The 17,897-nt window shown below is 40.5% G+C and overlaps 1 protein-coding gene across 10 annotated transcripts in view; it reads left to right on the top strand.

Moving 5' to 3' along the window:
* Window positions 1-17,897, top strand: part of ITSN2 (intersectin 2) — a 127,840-nt gene that overhangs the window by 46,327 nt on the left and 63,616 nt on the right. For 9 of the 10 annotated variants that reach the window (XR_003094959.1, XM_025208592.1, XM_025208593.1 and 6 more), the window contains 7 exons: window positions 3,804-3,896; window positions 5,789-5,852; window positions 8,890-9,056; window positions 11,188-11,388; window positions 11,854-11,950; window positions 15,757-15,899; window positions 17,128-17,191. Coding sequence is in view for 9 of the 10 variants with exons in the window: in XM_025208592.1 (XP_025064377.1) it covers window positions 3,804-3,896; window positions 5,789-5,852; window positions 8,890-9,056; window positions 11,188-11,388; window positions 11,854-11,950; window positions 15,757-15,899; window positions 17,128-17,191 (829 nt within the window). In the remaining variant the exon portion in view is untranslated. Of the gene's footprint in view, window positions 1-3,803; window positions 3,897-5,788; window positions 5,853-8,889; window positions 9,057-11,187; window positions 11,389-11,853; window positions 11,951-15,756; window positions 15,900-17,127; window positions 17,192-17,827; window positions 17,857-17,897 lie in introns of those variants that run through there. The other variant, XM_025208597.1, reaches the window with a different exon arrangement.

The following is a 17,897-nucleotide window of genomic DNA, read 5'->3' as shown; positions in this document are numbered from 1 at the left end:
GGGTGTGGTGTGTTGGGTGGGGGGGGGGGGGGGGGGGTTGGATTTGAGCTAAATTCACTTGTAACTAACAGGTTTTTTTGTCTAGTTTTAAATGAAAACTCATAAAATCAGACCATCTCACTCGGATGGATATAGCAGATCTTTAACTTAAATTGTGCTGAAAAATATGTGGAGGCTTTTAAGTTTTTGTTGCCAGTGTTTTGCCCAGTTGATGACTTAATGAACGGTTACAGGTTTTTTTCTATTGAATGTTGAAATGAACATCGCCCTGAAGTATTTTGGATTCAGATATGACAACAAAATGCTACTTTATGAGCTGGGATCTGGGTTTTCCATTCACCGTGAAAAAAGGCAGTAAAACCTGGATTTTCTCCTTTTGAGGAGAGAAATGTGGGAAATAGTGGGGTTTCCCCTTGCAGGCTGGCAGAGTTCCAGCCTGCAAAGGGCTGCGGAGAGCAGGAGGATGGTGGTCAGGCAGGGGGCTCCATGTGCTCACATACACATGCACGTAGCCACAGGCAGCCTGGAGAGCAGCTCCTGCAGGTAAATCTGGGAGGGGGGAGGATTGAGGCCCCCATAGTGTGGGAAGGAGGGAATTGGGCAGGGCTGGGGCTGGGGGTGCTGCCCAACCCGGGCAGTGCATGGGGTCCAGGGCTGGAAAGCACAGCTGCAGGGCCTGGGCAGGGAGCAGGATGGAGCTGCAGGCGGCTCATCTGGGGGGCAGAGGGGTGGGGGCTGGCTCCCCACTGCTGCATGCACTCCTGGAGGAAGCATGGGGGACACATGCCCCCCCAAATTTATGTGCAGTGTGGGGGGCAGATGTGGGCTGCCAGCTTTGGCCTCAGGCTCCCCCCACCTTCCCTCCAGGGCCCAACGGGCAGGACCAGGTGCAGCAGGGTAGAGCAGGGCGTGGAAGATCAGATCTGCTTTCGCAACCCCAACACCACTATAGCGAGGTGCCCCCTGCCCACCTGGCAGCAGCGGGGGCAGCAGTGCAGAGTTGTGCCCCTCACTGTTGCTGGACAAGGGATGCCTCACCATAGAGGCATGGGGCTCCTGGCGGTGGCACCAAGCTTCCTCATCTGACCCTGCTCTACCCTGCCATGCTAGGTCTCATCCACTGGGCCAGGAGGCCCTGGGCAGAGGGCAGCAGGGCAGGGAGTCCCGTGCCTGCAGTGGGCAGCCTGCATCTGCCCTCCCCCCACCCGATGGGCTCTGCAGCAGCAGCTGCCTGTCAGGGCAGCAGCTGGGGCTTGGGCGCTGCTGTGGACCCAGGTCCCTGGCCCCTGTAGCCCTGGCAGCTAGGGGTCCCCTTCACCTGGCCTGGAGGGGAAGGGGGACTGTGGGTGGGGAGTGAGGGGCAATGTCATGGGCAGGGCACCAGCATGGGGGAGCTGCAGCTGGGCCCGCATCCTGGTGAGCAAAGGGGGCAGAGGGTGCTCTGATTTTCCATGATTAAAAAAAAAAGCATAATCAAACACCAAAATGTATAGGTATTTACAATTTACTTTATTATAGTGATTGAGGCACTGGTAGGCTTCCAAATTGCTTTAAAATTGTAAATATATCAATAAAACGTTGTGTTAAGCTGAAACGTATATATAGTAGTATTTCATTTTAATCACGGAAACACATGGTTTTTGAGGGTTTAACCAGAGAATGTGCAATTTTTAAACAGAAAACCAGGTTTTGTGTTTATGAGCACTAGACAGTGAAACTGCCATTTGACTGTCACTAGTTAAGCTGAGGGAGGTGCAGAGAAAAAAAAGCATTATATGTTGAAAAATTAGCATCTTAAAAGATCAGGTGTGAAAGTAACCCCATGTAAGGAACTGTGAAATCACATTTCTGGCTTTAAGTGGCCGCTACCCTGTGAATGTTGTCAGGTTTCTGACTCGTTCTGTTCTTGATCATCCCTTGAGCACAAATAAGTGGGGGTAGCCCTTTTCTCTTGCCACACAGCCTGTTTCAGAGGATAATGAAACCTGTATTTGTATCAGAGAGAAACATGCTTGGGAAGTTGCACTGACAGTAATTTTCTCCACCTCTGTAATTTTTCTATTAATTTTTTATGGCACTTTATCCCTGGTGCCTTTAGGAATGTACATTCCTGTTGTCCAGACCAGTAAAGCGCTGCGTGAGTACAGTGCTGTACTAAGTACTTTGAGTGTGGGTCTCCCACTTGTGGGTATATTTAGAAGTCCTAATCACTGCTTCTACTGCTGCTGCTGTCAGCAGGAGTTGTAATTTGTAGATTTTGTTTGGTATCCCACCAGGCTTCTGGTTGCTTAGTCATGACTTATTCCATATTAAATAGCGGAAGTAAAGAATTCTGCATAGGAGAATCATAGGGTTGGTATGGACCTCAAGGATCATCTAGCCCAGCTCCCTGCAGAGAAGCACAACCCTCCCTGACAGATTCCTATCCATGTGGATTAATAGACAAGAGCAGTTCTATTCCTAACAAGGTCTTGTCATGAGAAGAGAGAAACTCTCCTTGTTCTACATACATAGGGGAACAGCAGGTGTTTGACATTCTGTGTGTTAGCCTCACACACGCTGGCTTTGCTGTGAGCTCTGGAAACTGTAAGGGGTTCTTTGGAAACCCTCCAAAGAATGAAATACCTTCCCCATTTTGAAACTGGAGCAGTATTTAGGGAACATGGAAGTGCTGCAAGTGTTGTACAGAAATACTCTTTCTACGAGTGCTGTAGGCTTTTTTAAGGCAACTTGCTGAGTGTACTTTTAGTTTTCCACTGGGCTAAAAAAAATGATTTGAGGGACAGTTGAATCATTTTATAGAATTCCTGATGTTGAACTGAGTGCAGTGGTGGCTGTCATTGCTGACCATGAGCATGATACATATTATCACCCTCATCTTTTGAGATGTTTTTGGCTCCCTTCCCCACACCCCCATTAGGAATGTTGGCTAAGTCTTAATTTGGTTGAATACAAATTGACAGCTAGCCAAAAGCTATCCTAGATACACTTTCCTAACACTTAGCCACATTTTTTAAATATTTTTGAATTTTATATAGCGCTTATCCCACTCAGTAACTTCTAATCATTCCTTTTCTCTGCCAGGTGCATCAACCTGCGCACCTCTGGTGGGATTTGGCACATCTGAGAATTCAACCCTTTGTTATGATCTATGCAACACAACACAACTCTTGGTTTTATCCTTTAGAAAGAACCAGGGGTATAACTAGGGAACAACTAAAGCAAACAGAAGGAAATAATTGTCACTCTGGGACTGTTGTTTTCTTCTTAATTTAACTTTTTTAAGAGTAAGTGAAAATATATGCTATCGGTTTTGAAAGGTGATGCACAGCTCCACCACTTGTTGTAAGCAACAATTGTGATTTTTGCTGCATGGGTAAGAAGTAGCACAAGTCTATAGTTGGAGCTGCAGTGCATTAACCTCCTATCCAAGAACCTTTAAACAACATTGACTCATATTTGTTTTACCAGTGAATCATGAGAATAGTTTGGTCACACAAATTAGCCCAAACAGCATGCTTCCTGCCTGGGCTATGAACAATCAGCAGTGGCAGGAAGCTGCCCTGCACCAGCTTTTGAAAAAAAATATAGCTTGTTTGAAAACAGCATATAAGCAAGCCAGATGCAACACTGAGTAAGTCTTACACATCAGGTTTTGTAAGTGTTCTTGCCAAGCTGGTAGGAGCAGGGCGTGTTACAGAAGCTCTTGGTCTAATTTTGTCTCTTAGGAAACAAAGCTTGAATTTCTCAATTGACAGAGACCATGTTTTGTTTTTAAATATCTTTTAATCTGTGTTTTTTAGGAGGGCCAAACATGTGGGCTATCACGTCTGAAGAGCGGGCGAAGCATGACAAGCAGTTTGATGGCCTTAAACCCACAGGAGGATACATTACAGGTTGGTTTGTGTTGTATAGTAAACCTTGTGTACCTGCAGTACCTTTATAAAACAATTTAGAAGCTTTCATTTTCACCCAGTTCTTCATTATATGACTAATAACTATGCACAAAGCACTGATGGGGGTTATAAAACTGTTCTACAAGGTTTGGTCTACAGTCTGGCATAGAAAGTCTGCAAAAGGGTTTATTAAAGTCTTCACTTGGAGAGTCAACCATCTTGTGCTGTCATCCCATCCAGTCATAGACTAAGTAGGACAATCAGTGCTCATGTGAGTGTCTGTGAAAGAGTGCTTATTGTTGTTGCTGTATCAAATGACTGGTGATTCAGGAAGTGGCACTCTTCTTTCCCTGTTAGAGGGCTCTGTGCTTTTGGAGTTTTTATTCTTTGGTATGAGAGGCAAAAATAAAGGGCCTGACACTTGGTGTTTCTTCAGGAGCTTATGGAATTTATCACAAGCAAGGGAATATTAAGCTTTTCACCTTCCACAAATTTCAGCGTGTGTAATTGTATTTTGCCTAGGTGTAGCCTTCTGACCGTTTCATTTGCGTTCAGTATTTTGCTTCTCCAAAACTGCTGAATCATTTTGCCTAGCACTGTCTCTTCCACCTGAGAAAAGGCTGGAATTCAGGGGTGAAGGATTACTTACCTGGCTATAAAGTGCTTTACAATGCTATGTGAATGTAAGATGATTTTCTGCATAAATGCAAGTTCTACCTTGAAAACTCAGTAGTGTGCAGGTGCAAAAACTTCTATTGCACTGTCCACATCCCATATTTACTTGCATTTACGTATCGCACACACCCTTTCTCCAAAAATTGGCCATCCAAACTTGGGGTGCATATTTTAAGTGGGGAAACTGATTTCCAGGCTGGAATGGAGGCATGATTGGACTAGTGGTGGGGGGCTGTGCTGCTTTCCTAGGTTTATGCAGGAAGGGGGGTGAAGTCCAGTTTTCAGTGTTGCTCACCCTCTCCTTACTGCTCCAAAGCTAGAGGTTTAACCCTGTCACAGCCCCTTCTGAATTGGTAGCAGCTTGTGCCCAAGCAGTTGTGCTGAAGTTAAACCTTTACCTTTGGAGCTGTAGAGGGTCAGTGATACTGAGAACTGAACTTCACTCTTCCTGCATGCACCTGGGAGTGTTCAAGCATGGTGATCTGGTGCTGTAACAGGGAAGACTGGAAAGATCTTTTTTCTTCATTCTGTCTTCCCAAAATAGTATTGTCTTATTTGGGGCTGTGTGGTGCTTGAGGAAAATATGGTGCTTAATAATGTGATCCATGTTTCATTGCTGTGAAACTTGGTATGGAGTTACACAGCACATCATGCCCCATCCCTGCAATACTGAATGATAAGTGTTTACTTGTTGGAAATGTGTTCTTTGCATACAGAATAATGTATTTTATAAAGCTTTCTTTTCTAGTTGAAAGAGCCTGTACTGGATTGAATTAGAATCAGTTAACAGCAGGAAAAAAACCCTACTCTTCTTTCTTCCTCAGAAGTCAGTGGGGCCAACACTGAACACTCAGTTCTTTAAATTTTACCTTTGTTTCCTTAAATCTAAAATTATAGTGTACAAAGCTCTTGGTTCCTGTGGATTTGTGATGTATTAAACAAAGCTTTTTTTATAGTTAATTTAATCCACTTCCTGAAGCTAGGAGTCGGGACTACAAAATACATTAGCACTTGCCAACTAGCATCACCAAGGAGTTGTGGTGCAGAATTTTCGAGAGCTTAACACCCAACATTTTGAGATCTTTTGGAAATCTGGTCCTAAGTGGGAGCGCTGAGCTGTTCTGAAAGCGCTGACCTTGATAAATATCCGCTGCTTTTATTTTAAAGTTCATATGAGACCTTAGTTTTTCTCTTCTTTTCTCTCTTTTTGGTCATAGGTGAACAAGCACGCACCTTTTTCTTACAGTCAGGTCTACCAGCTTCTGTCCTGGCTGAAATATGGTAAGATTGTTTGTTTTTTTATTTAAAGGTTTAAGATGTTTGGCTCATGTACCGACGTTGGTTTGTTATTTACTAAAAACTCCATTTTCCCACTATTTATCGTGGTCAAACAAAAATTTTGGGGGAACCCGTTCATTTCTTGTTTATTTTCCTATTAGCTAAGGTTTGATCTCTTTTACAATACCAAAAGAAATTCTATGAGAAACAAAATGATAATGAAATTTGAATAATAAACAGTAAATTACATAAAAACTGGAGACAGACAACCCAGATTGTTTTTCTGACAGAATCAGTGGATTAAAGGAACTCAGTAGATGTATTTCTTCAGGCCCTGATCCCACCATTTGACTCAACAGGACTGTTTGTGTGCAAAGGTCTGCATGAGCCACACTTACTTTTGAATCAAGGATTTAATAAAATTAATTTAAAGTGGTTAATTTTAAATTATGCTCCAGGGATTAAAAACTGATTCAAATATCACAAACAAAAGGTAAGAATAAACTGGAGGTAACCACTGTGTGGGGCGGGAATGGTGGACTGGCCCAAATAGCATTGTTAGACCTCATGTAAGGATCAGCTAATAGAAATATGCTGGTCAAATGTAGGTAAAAACAACTGAATTCCTTCTCCCCTACCGTCCCCAACCCAAAATATAGTATTAAACATCAAATGCAAGAGAGATCTACACATGAAGGAGTGTGACAGGTCTTTTCTTTGCAATTGCTGAGTCCATTCCAGGGTGTCATGTTCAGTGTTGGGTACTTTTTGTCAGAAATATAGACGGATTAAAAAGCTCAGAGGAAAGACCTATAAGTATGTAAGAAATTGGAGGACCTGACTTGTGAGGAAGCGTTAGGGCAGGTTTTTATATCTTGATTAAACGTATCTTATTCTTCATGTTTACACTCTTCAAATATTTGTAAATGATGAATGGGGAGGAATCGTATCATATGCTGTACAGTGCACGGTAAATGGGAACTATAGCATAAACAGAGTGAAGGAAAATCCAGGCTAAACACCAGGAAGATGTTGACAATAAAATATATTGCTTTATGGAGTTGTCTTCTGAGACGATTGACGTTTCTGGGAATATTTTATCTCAGCCTTCTCATTCCCTCTCATTATGTCTCAACCCTCTCATTATGTTGCAACCTTCTCGTTCTACCTCTTTCTCTTTTTTTTTTCTATTTTAAGGTTCCCATATGAGATCATTACTTGTTAAAGTGTACAACAGCTTGTCACAGCTTCTCTCTCTTGCTCACTGGTTTTGTTTTCAATTCTAATACTTGCACATCAGTAGCCCATTCTGTTTCAACACACACAAAATTGTATGGTGTTCAGGTTAGGGAAGTACCAAGAAAAATGGGTGAGAATATAAGCTTTAACGGTATATTTTTACATACTAATTAAATTTTAAATAGTGATGATTTTTTTATTAAGATCTGTAACTACATTTAATAGGTGTTATGTATAAGCATGTTGATCTCTTGCAATGCCAAATCTTCATTTAAATGATCAGTTTGGCTTGTGCTAAGGCAAAATTGATGCAGTAAGTGTTGCATCAGACTGGACCTGAAGGTGATGCTTTTCCAAATAGTCTTCTAGTTCCATGAGCACTGAATGTTTTAATGTGTAATAATTTTAGAAATTGAGTCATATCAGTAGGTGCCAGGTAGCTTTTATTACCATATCTAAAAAAAAACTATGGTCTGCAGTACAGCTTGACTTTCAAAGTGAATACTGTATCTTCTTGCATATAGCACATCCCCAAATATAATGTGTCTTGTTTGGAAAGGTAGAATGAAGAAAAAAAGATTTTTTCCCAACTTGTGCCTTCATAGAGCAGAGACAGAACCTAATCTTCAGCTGACTTGCTCTCCTTTTCCTGCTTAACTAAAGTTAAAACCCTGCATGCTACTGAAGACTGGTCTATATGGGTGGTCCTGTGATTTGTCAAGAGAGCTAAAGAATTGCCAAGCCTATGAAACAGAAGGAAAGAGAAACCAAGAGCAGCTCTCAGACAACTGAAAAAAGAGACAATAGTTGACACCTCTGGAGTGAAGAACAATGAGCCATTATGTCAATTGACTCCTTCAGCTGCCTAAATAGTAATGTTGCTGCACTGTGAGCAGAAATCAAAATAGGGTGCTTCCGTCCCAGTCAGAAAACCAGCTTCCCCTCTTAATATCCCAGTTTTGAAGGCCTGATTTTGGAGGTAAAAGTTTGTGTTGTATGCAAGAAAATGTGTTAGTTTGGCTGCTAGAAAAATTGGGATCTGTGACCTGAGGCTGTGTGTGTTGTGGAAGGTCATATCTAACTTTCTATAAAATCAATAGCAGGTTAAACTCCAAGGCTAAGTACAGACAATCATAAAGCCCCAGACTGAATTGATTCAGTCTTCTCAGGTTAGTCTAAGATGCATAGACTGAACCAATAAGCAAGTGAACAGACATTCTGGAAATGCAGCCACATGCCTGAAGTGGCCCAGGCCAGAGGTGCTAGAGCAAGTCTCCCTGCTGGCTGGAGCAGACAGCTTGGACCAAGGCTAACCTGCCCACCCTGGGAGGGGGTGGGTTTGCAGGGGAGGTGCAAAGCATCCTGGGATGCTGGGGGAACTGTGAGTTAACTTGAATCTGGAGGGGCTCTGGGACAGAAGTTTAGTAAGCTGATTTAACCTAAACCAGTTAAGTCTGATACTATATCCATCCAGGTTTATCTTAAACTGGTTTGGGCCATTTTGAAATCAGTTTATGTTTACTGAATTTCTGTTGTGTCACGGATTTGAACTGGTTTCCAATCACTTATAGCAGATTATGAGTAATTTCTGTCCCTAGTCCAAGTGTTAACTGCTTCTTTGTCAAAAAGATAGCTACTAAAAGAAGTTCAGACAAAAGACACTCATGTAAGGAAAGGATTAGGTGCGCCTTCCAGTATCTATTTTCTGTAATAGAATAACAAAACAATCAGTGAAATTATGGAAACACTACCTTTTAGTGAAAAAGTTTAAGCTGATGTTTCTTTCACTGTCTTTTTCAAGGGCTCTGTCAGATCTGAACAAGGATGGGAAGATGGATCAACAGGAATTCTCCATAGCCATGAAACTAATCAAACTAAAATTACAAGGACAGCACCTCCCAATGGTCCTCCCTCCTATCATGAAACAGCCTCCAGTAGTATTCTCTCCGTTAATTTCTGCTCGCTTTGGTACATATGAATATTTAATATGCTTACTAGTTTTAAGAGTAATTTGCCCAAATTGGCTTTTTTGACATAGACAAATGAGTAAATAGAGTTATTGTATTGTGGACCAATTGTTTAAAGCGCCAGCAATTGTATAGAGGATATTCTGATTCAAAGGCTTTTTGCAAAGATTTTTTTTCCCCAAAGTTTTGAAGCTTTGGATATTTTCGTTCATTGTGTTTTCATTAGATGCCTGCATTGTAGTGTTCATAAAGAAGCATCTTACTGAATTTTAAGTAAGAATGGTTTGTGAGACGCATGAAAACTCTTCACACCATTGGCATATAGTTTGTGGTCTGTTCTGTTGACTTGGAGATCTTATTCTTCTCTCTTCAGGACGCTAACCAAATGATAATTTTAAATGAGTAGAAAACTGCAGTACATAAAATCTCTCTTGAGAGAGTTAATTTGAAACATTTTGCAGGTCTCCAGACTGAAACCGGTAGTTAAAAAAAAAAAAAGCTGTCCAACTTCTAAGCAGCTGGGGGCCCCACACTGTATGAGCTAAACCAGCATGAGCCACTGGCACCCTGCGCTGAACATGCGGGCACTTTCTCTCTGCACCTTGCGCATGGCTTCACCTTCAGCTCTTTGGCTGCATGCTCCCTTGCTGCACCATGCCACATGGGCTCCCCAGGCTGCAGGCTCCCCCAGTGCTGCAGGCTGTGCTGTGCTCTGCCACACCACCCTCTGGGTTGGAGGCTGGAAGAAAAAGCCAGAATTAAGGGGAGCCCAGAAACCATGCAGCTGAGTCAGTGGGGGAAGTGATGTCTGGGAGTGAGCATGGGGACTGCAAATTAACTCTTGCAGGCCACCAGTTTGATAGCCCTGATTTAAGTTAATCATTTCTGTTGCTTGTTTTTTTTCCCTGTCTTTACTGTTAGGCATTCCATGTGCACGTGACCCAGTATTTCATGAGATGTTTATAAAATAGTATGTTAAATAACTTTGACTAGAGTGCATCTTGTACACACATTTGTATGCGTCTGTCACACGCGCGCGCGCACGCTTTTTCCACAAGAGATCTTAATTACTATATTTACTCGAGTATAAGACAAGTTGTGTCCCCCCCTGTAATCAGTATGGGGAAAAAAGCCCCAAACCCCATGTTTTTTATTCGCATATAAGAAAACCTCCTTCATTAAATACATTGCCTATCATTAAACTGTGCTCAGTAATGAAAAACAACTTTGAAGTTGATTGAATGCAGCCCAAATGGAGCATGTCTGTAAAACACTCCGTCAAAATCGAGCAAACATACTAATTGGAATTTACCTTTTCTTTTTTCTTTTTTAATAAATTTCTCGTTCCCAGCCAAATCAAGTCCAAATCCATGAGTCAGTCCAGAACAATAAGTCTCCCTACAACCGGCAAATATCCTCCACCCCTACCAGGGGCTTCAGATATTTACAGTGTCTTTTGGCAGTCATCCTACGTGGTCTAATAAAAGATATCACTTCTGCCAAGAGTTACAGTTCCTCTCATCTGCATGTACACTTTTGGACAGTCTTAGAACTCATGACAAGAACACATGGTACCAGTCATGAGTGGTGGGGTTCAGGATAAGCAATATTTAGTCTTGCAGAAGCTGTCATCTCTTTTATATATAAATTGTCATAACTTTAGTTCCATTATTTAATGTCCCTTAGAGGCTACACTTATGAAAAGCTTATGGAGAAATAGTTTTAAACTGGCTGTTGGTGGAAACCAGGTAGAAACATGTTTAAATCGTACTATTTATTTCATCATTTGTTCTTTCTTCTGCATTCCTGGCTAGGACATGCAAATTGTGTGTCCAAAATGAAGAGAGAAATTAGATTTTATAACTGAATATGTATGAATAGTTTAGACCAGGGGTGTCAAAGATATGGCACCATGTTGCATGGTCTGCAAGGCTGGTAAAAGGACTCAATAGGGGTGGAGACAGCAGGGACAGGACCTGCTGCTGAAATCTGGGGCATAGAGCTCTGTTCACGACACTTGTCTTTGACGGAGGGATATGGGGAAGCAATGGCTGTGTAAACCCCTATACTGTTTCTGTGCTACAAAATTAAATGTTGAATTATTTAAGTTAATTATTTAATTTGTGCTCTAGGAATGGGTAGTATGCCAAACTTGTCCATCCCAACATCTGTGCCTACAGTTGCACCTTTAGCTCCCATGTCATCCCTGGCCTCAGTGACTTCAGTTCCTCCTTTGGTTATCTCTGCTCCCCTGGTGCCTTCTGTCAGTACATCATCCTTGCCAAATGGTACATCTGGTCTCCTTCAGCCTTTATCTCTGCCTTTCTCTTCAAGTAAGTACAGTACAATGAGTTACTCTGTTTTGGACACATGAATCTAAGTCTTAGTTTAAATTATTTTTAGACTGGCAATAAGAGATCTTATCTGTATGCAGAAAGAATCTGTATTGTATGTAAATTTCTAGTTTATTCTATAAGGCCAGTTGTAACTGGTGTGGCCTGCTCAACTTCCTGTCCATACATTTGAACACACAAAGAAAGTCATGAGTTTGTTACTGAAATAATCTGTAATCACCTTCAGACTGTTGACAGTAGGGTATAATGCAGAGCACATGAATTTCAATATTCCTTTACAGCTAATATTTAGTTATTATTTATGTATTCTACTTCATTATTTACACCAATTATCACCTGGAAAAAATCGACATTGCTTAGCTGTCTTGCTGCTAGCAAAATCTAGGGCCTTCACTACAAAGTAGCCATTAGCTTGTATCCATGTTATTTTATTTTCTGTTTCAGCATTGCCTCATACTGGCTCCTTAAGTCCCATGACAGGAGGGTTTGGTGGTACTAACATTCAAAAGGCACAGTCTCTGATCGATTTAGGATCTAGCAGGTATGAAACTTAAGATTCCCAATTTGCTGTGTCCTAGACTTCAGCAACAAATGCAGTTTTGAAAAGTACAATGAATGCATCTTCTCAGCTTCAGAGAGCATATAAAAGTGTTGCATTTCTAAACATTGATAGAGTTTAAGGAGATACATTCAGAGTTTAAAGAAGATAGTGTTTGCATACACACAGTTAATAACATTGTCAACAAATGTCATAGGAGAGTTCTAAGTAGGACAAAGAACTCAAGCCAAAAAGAATGGGATGTACAGAAAATAAACAGGCAAAGCATACAAAGAGGTGATAGAAGCCACAGACCAAATAGTCTTCAGACAACACCTAACTTCTGAGCATGTGCCCTGAGAGAGTGATTTGAAATTATCTGTTTAAGCATTGAACATTTAGGTTTAGCCAGCAAGGAGCTCTCTACAGAGAATGGGGAGTAGTTCTTGCTTTCCTCCTAGCTCCAGTACTCTTGCTTTCTTGTTTGTCCAGTTCAACTGAATGCTCTCACTTACCTTATTCAATGCCCTACCAGCCATACTGATCTCCTGGGAAATGGAAGAGGGTGAAGGTTGGCTAGAAAGAGAAGCCCATATCCTGCACAAATACTTTAACTACTATACTTTTAGCCAAATGGTGGACAGTGGTTTTACCAATGGCAGTGGCATGGAGGTGAATTCAGTGGTTTTTTGGTACAAGTTGGTCATGGCTTTTTTCTGCATATTAACGTGGCCCTTTCTAGGGTTCTAAATTGTACTTAACTACCCCGGGCCCAGATATGAATCAGTCCAAAGGTTAGGGGAGAGTCAGTTGCCAAGGTGTGCGTTCTGGGTTGTATATGAGCAGATGCATGCTCTGAAGCATAGCTGCCCTGAGGTTCTTGCAGTTTTAAAGGGAGGCAAGTACTAGATATAGGCACTTATGCTACCTGTAGATATGCTCATTCATGTTCCAATTAGAACACATCAGAACACACTCGATTAATTGAGTCTGTGCCACGTTCTAATTAGAATGCTTCAGCATCGCCTCACTGTCACACGTATGAAGCCCTCCACGTTTTAAAATGGCTCTGGGGGCACTTTAACTAAACCTTGTTGAATGAGCTTTAGTTAAAGCGCCCCATGGCCATTTTAAAATGTGGGGGTTGGGAGGGGCCTTAATACACATGACTGTAAGCTGTTTTTATTAGAGCAGCTGTCCGGGAACCACTCTAATTAAAACAGCTCTCTCTACCTCTAAGCATGTGTATAGGCAGCCGTAAGTAGCATTTAGGGTGCAGCAAGCCAGTTTGAATAATTCTATAGAAATTACACATCAAACTCCTGTCTTAGTTCCATGTCATTGCAGCAGTGTGTTCATTCATGCCAATTAGATAGAAGTATGTTTGTAGAACTTGTCTAACTGAATAGCCATTGTAAATCTGTATCTAAGAGAATTTCACGAATAATGGAACTTAAGTAAGAATTGTGTATAAAGTGCATGTTGTAATTTTAGTTTCAGATGCATGGAAGGAAATACAATGTGGTCTAGGTAGTGGTAGATTGGTCTAGGTAGTGATATATGTAGTTCTATATAACCATTGAACAAAAATCCATACTGATGTGGGTATAAGAAAAACAAGCAGTCTGATGTGCTATTATAGGATGAAATGTGTTACTATACCAGTGTTAAAAACTAGCAAAGATACTAATTTGTGAACCTATTGATACCATAAGGTTTAAGCAAGCCAAGCAAGAATAACAATGAGTCCAAATGACTTCTGTGTTAGGGAGTAGAAAGCAAACATCCTTGGAGAATGTAAAGAAAACAGGAACTTTTCTGGTACTGCTGTGTTTTAGAAAGGTAGGCCATCCCTGGTTGAACAGTAACCAACTTGACTGGTTATGACCAGTTTCTAGAATGCATATTCCAGAGAACTAAATGACTGGAAATCTTGGGAGAAGAAGAAACTAAGTCCCCGTCTACAGAGTAAACTTACCATGATATTGGATGCATCTACATTAGATGCTAAAGGCACAGTAGACTAATTCTACTGTGCATTAGCATGGCCAGCAAAAACTGTGCTAACGTGCAGTAGAATTAGTCTACTGCTCATTAGCATCATGAAAAAGCGTGCACCGGTGCAACTGTGCAGGTGCGCCGATTACAGCTTATTAACTTTAATACCTGTAACTACAGGTACTAAACTTAATGCGCCGTAATTACAGTGCATTAATGAACATGTAGACGCGCCTACAGAGCAGCATCTTGAAGCAAGTTTATGCTGAAGAAAGGCTAGGTTGCTCCTAACAGTCTGATTGGCTTCACATGTTAAAAGTAATCGTATAAAAAGCAATTTGGCTTTTTGGTTTTTAAAAGAAGTTTCTGACTGAGTTGGTGATGTGGTCTATCAGCAGAAATGGCAAAAGTTTTCAAATGGAAGTTTGCTTTTTTGCTCTGGATTAGTATTTTTCACTAAAGTTCCCTGTGTAGTCAGCAGGTTTGTACTATGTAGTCAGTGAAATCATATATTGACATCATATATTGTAAGAGCAGCACAGAATCTGAGCTAAATGGTATAAAAGAGGCCTTTTGTTTTGGGGTATTGGGAGGAACAGTGATTATAGAAGCTCTAGATATTTTGGGGTGGGGGGTGAGTTGTTTGGTTGGTTGGGTGTTTTCTATATGAATGTCTGATTTTTAGATGCAAGGCTTTTTAGTGATATTGTTTATTGGACCAACTGTATAGCTGGGAGAGATGTTGAACAAGCGTTCAGGCATCCAATGTCCTTCCTCAGGTCTAAATATAATCTAAAAACCAAGTTTTTGTGTTCTTTTTAAAAGTTGCTTCTCAGACTTTCTCCTTAGGCCTCAGGGTCATTCCACAGGCTTTAAAAAGCATTCTGATGTATTGTCTCATTCTTTCTGAACATACTAGATATGTCATTTTGTCATGCTTTTCTCAGATTTTCAGTTTTCTGGCACGTTATTTATCAGTACTATCAGTAAAACTTTTTTTTCTGTTGTATTTATCACTGAAGTGCTCTAAAAAATCATGGTGCTGTATTTAATATAAACTTAGTTCCCCTTTTTCATCAAGAAAGCTATGCACAGCTATGTACACGTATATTCACAAAAGATGGAATCAAAGAAGTGCAGAAAGGGTCTACTCAGATGATTAGGGGTATAAAGAACCAATCTTACAAAGCAGACCTGAAGAGTTTGGCTTGTTTACCCAAGTTAAACTGTGACTGAGAAGGTGTCTAAATGCTCTTTCAAATATATCATCTGAGGAAACACAGAGGGGCACTGCTATTTAAAGGACAGTGTTGGCACAAAAACAAAAAGATGCAAACAAGCTATGAATAATGAGAAGAAGGTTTCTAATCATCAGAGCAATTTGCTGCTGAAACAATTTACCAGTAGTAGCAGTGGGGGCAAAAAAATTACTTTTAAGTTGAAACATGAGTGGAATATGGTGGGAATTATATAATATAGTTGTCTGTGATAGCAGAAGACTGGAGTTGATAACCCATCCTGTCCCTTTTAGTCCTGTGTTCCTAATTTCATAGCAGGCTTGAAAACATTGTGTAATTAAGGCATTATAAGCCCTTTGATATGTTGGGGTATACATCTAAATTATCAAATAATGTTTATATTACAGTAGCATCCTGAGGCAGGATCAGCATCATGTTATGCTAAGGACTGCATGATATATAAAAGAGAAAAATAGCTCTGTAATAGGATAAATAGCATATAATCTAGGGTCTGTGCAGGAAACCTTTATAATTTAGAAGATTTGTTTTTTCTTTTAAACATTTGTATTGCAGTTCAAATTCTTCCTCTACTACTTCACTAACTGGGAATTCACCCAAGACTGGATCCTCAGACTGGGCTGTTCCTCAGGCCTCCAGATTAAAATACAGACAAAAATTTAACAGTCTTGATAAGGGCATGAGTGGATATCTATCAGGTCAGTATAACATTTGAGCTAGGAAAAAGAGCTTCCTAATTGTTAGAAATATAGGCCAATGGAAGTTTTTACAATGTAGCTGTGTGTTCTGGGGCTCACAGTGTTAAATATAACATTGACCAACAGGTCACATACATTAAATAATGGGGAATGGCTAAATTGCTCTTCATTCTCTCTTCTCAATCTAGCCTGATACTAATTGGGTGAATAAACACTATATAATCTCATACACAAGTGAATAAAATAAAGGCCATCTGCAGTATCCTTTTTTCACTGTGCACTGATGTATACAGGCACTCTGTATTACTGTACTATGTACAAGCTATAGAAATTGCTCTGTTATATACCTTTTAGGGGTGTTTTTCCACTTAGACAAAACAAGCAGTGCAAGAAACATACTATTTCCCCACAGGAATTAAGGGAGGAATTTTTCAAAAGTCCCTGTATGCTTTGGGAGTACAAGCTCCAGTGATTTTTCAGTGAGATATTTTGTTTCTAAATAATTGATTTTGAAAAATGCCATACATAGTCACTAAGAAAGGATGGATTTCTATAAACGTCTTAGGCAGGAGACTAGGAAAGGTTTGTTGTCTGCTCCAGTCTACCGATTGACTTTCGTTATATAGAGCAAATCCATTTCCCTTCTCATTTGTAGACAGTTTCTTAGTCTATAAAATGGGAGCATTTTCACCACTTCTGTAAGGGATGTTGAGATTGAAGAATGAGATGCGCTCTCTCTCTTTTTTTTTTTTTTCCTCCTGATTTGGAGCCAGTTGATAATAGTAGAACTCAAGGCTGAAGGGCTTGGGAGCATGCCCAGCAAGCCATATATTTCTGGCTGCTGGGAAATGCCAGTGGCCCCATGCTTACAGCTCAGACTGTGGGCTGACAACCAGTTATATTCAACGTACAACTGTGAAGATTTCTATAAACATTTATATTCACCCCAGGTCTCCTGTCCTGGGATTAGCACAGTGAGAACAGGTAATCCCAAGAGCTCCAATGATATTTCTTTATGTATAAAGAGAGACTGGTATTTCCAGGTTTAAAAGAGGACAGAAGTTGAAACTGGTAATGTTAAGTTAACATCAGCACAAAAGGGTCAAGTAAAATTTAAGAATTAACCTGTACTTGCCCCGGGTTACAATGTACACAATTTTAGTATCCATCTTTTTGTCTAAATAAATGTTTTATTACAATTATTAAGAATGTTCATACCTTCACTTAGGTTTCCAAGCAAAAAATGCCCTTCTTCAGTCTAATCTTTCCCAGACTCAGCTGGCTACAATTTGGTAAGTTTAATTCACCAGCTAGTAAGAGATATAGTGTATGATGAATGTAATCTGTTCTTCAACAAGGAATGTTAATGAGATAAGTACAATTTAAACATTAATGAAAAATTAACAACCTGTTTCACAGTTTTGCTAATTTTCTGTTTATTAAAGCTACAGTGTTTGAAAAGTCCACTTTATTTTTCACTTCGTTGCTATTTTGCATTTCTCTCACATCAGACTGTAAATTTATTATATTCATTTCAAGTTCAGTGAAGTGAGTTGTAAAACCTGGAGGGTTTGTTTCTTTAACACAATGGGTTCTGTTAAAAGCAAGAAGCTTTAATAGAAATTCAAAATCAAAATTCTGCCAAAATTTATAAAGCTTGTTGATTTCAGTTGGGAGTTGGAGGGGAAAGACTTTATTTGTTTTAATCAGTGGTCCTTCAGTTTATTAGTATCTGTGTGCTAATAGCTGTACGCTGCACTTTGATTAACAGTCGTCCTTGCTATGGTGGTAGAAATAATTGCAGTCTTCTGAAGACTTGGATAATGAGTCTTGGAACTTCTGCGTTTTGCCTTTTCATAGAATCATAGAAGTCGGGTCAGAAGGAACCTTGTAGATCTTCAGGTCCGACCCCCTGCCTAGGCAGGAAAAAAAACTGGGCTCAAATGACCCCAGTCAGGTAGGCATCAAGCCGCTTCTTAAAGACCCCCAGGGTAGGAG

The sequence above is a fragment of the Alligator sinensis genome, unplaced genomic scaffold, assembly GCF_000455745.1.
Source record: "Alligator sinensis unplaced genomic scaffold, ASM45574v1 scaffold300_1, whole genome shotgun sequence".
In the NCBI taxonomy this organism is placed as follows: domain Eukaryota; kingdom Metazoa; phylum Chordata; order Crocodylia; family Alligatoridae; genus Alligator; species Alligator sinensis.
Note: the sequence above shows the minus strand (reverse complement) of the source record. Positions and strands in the feature narration are given on the sequence as shown.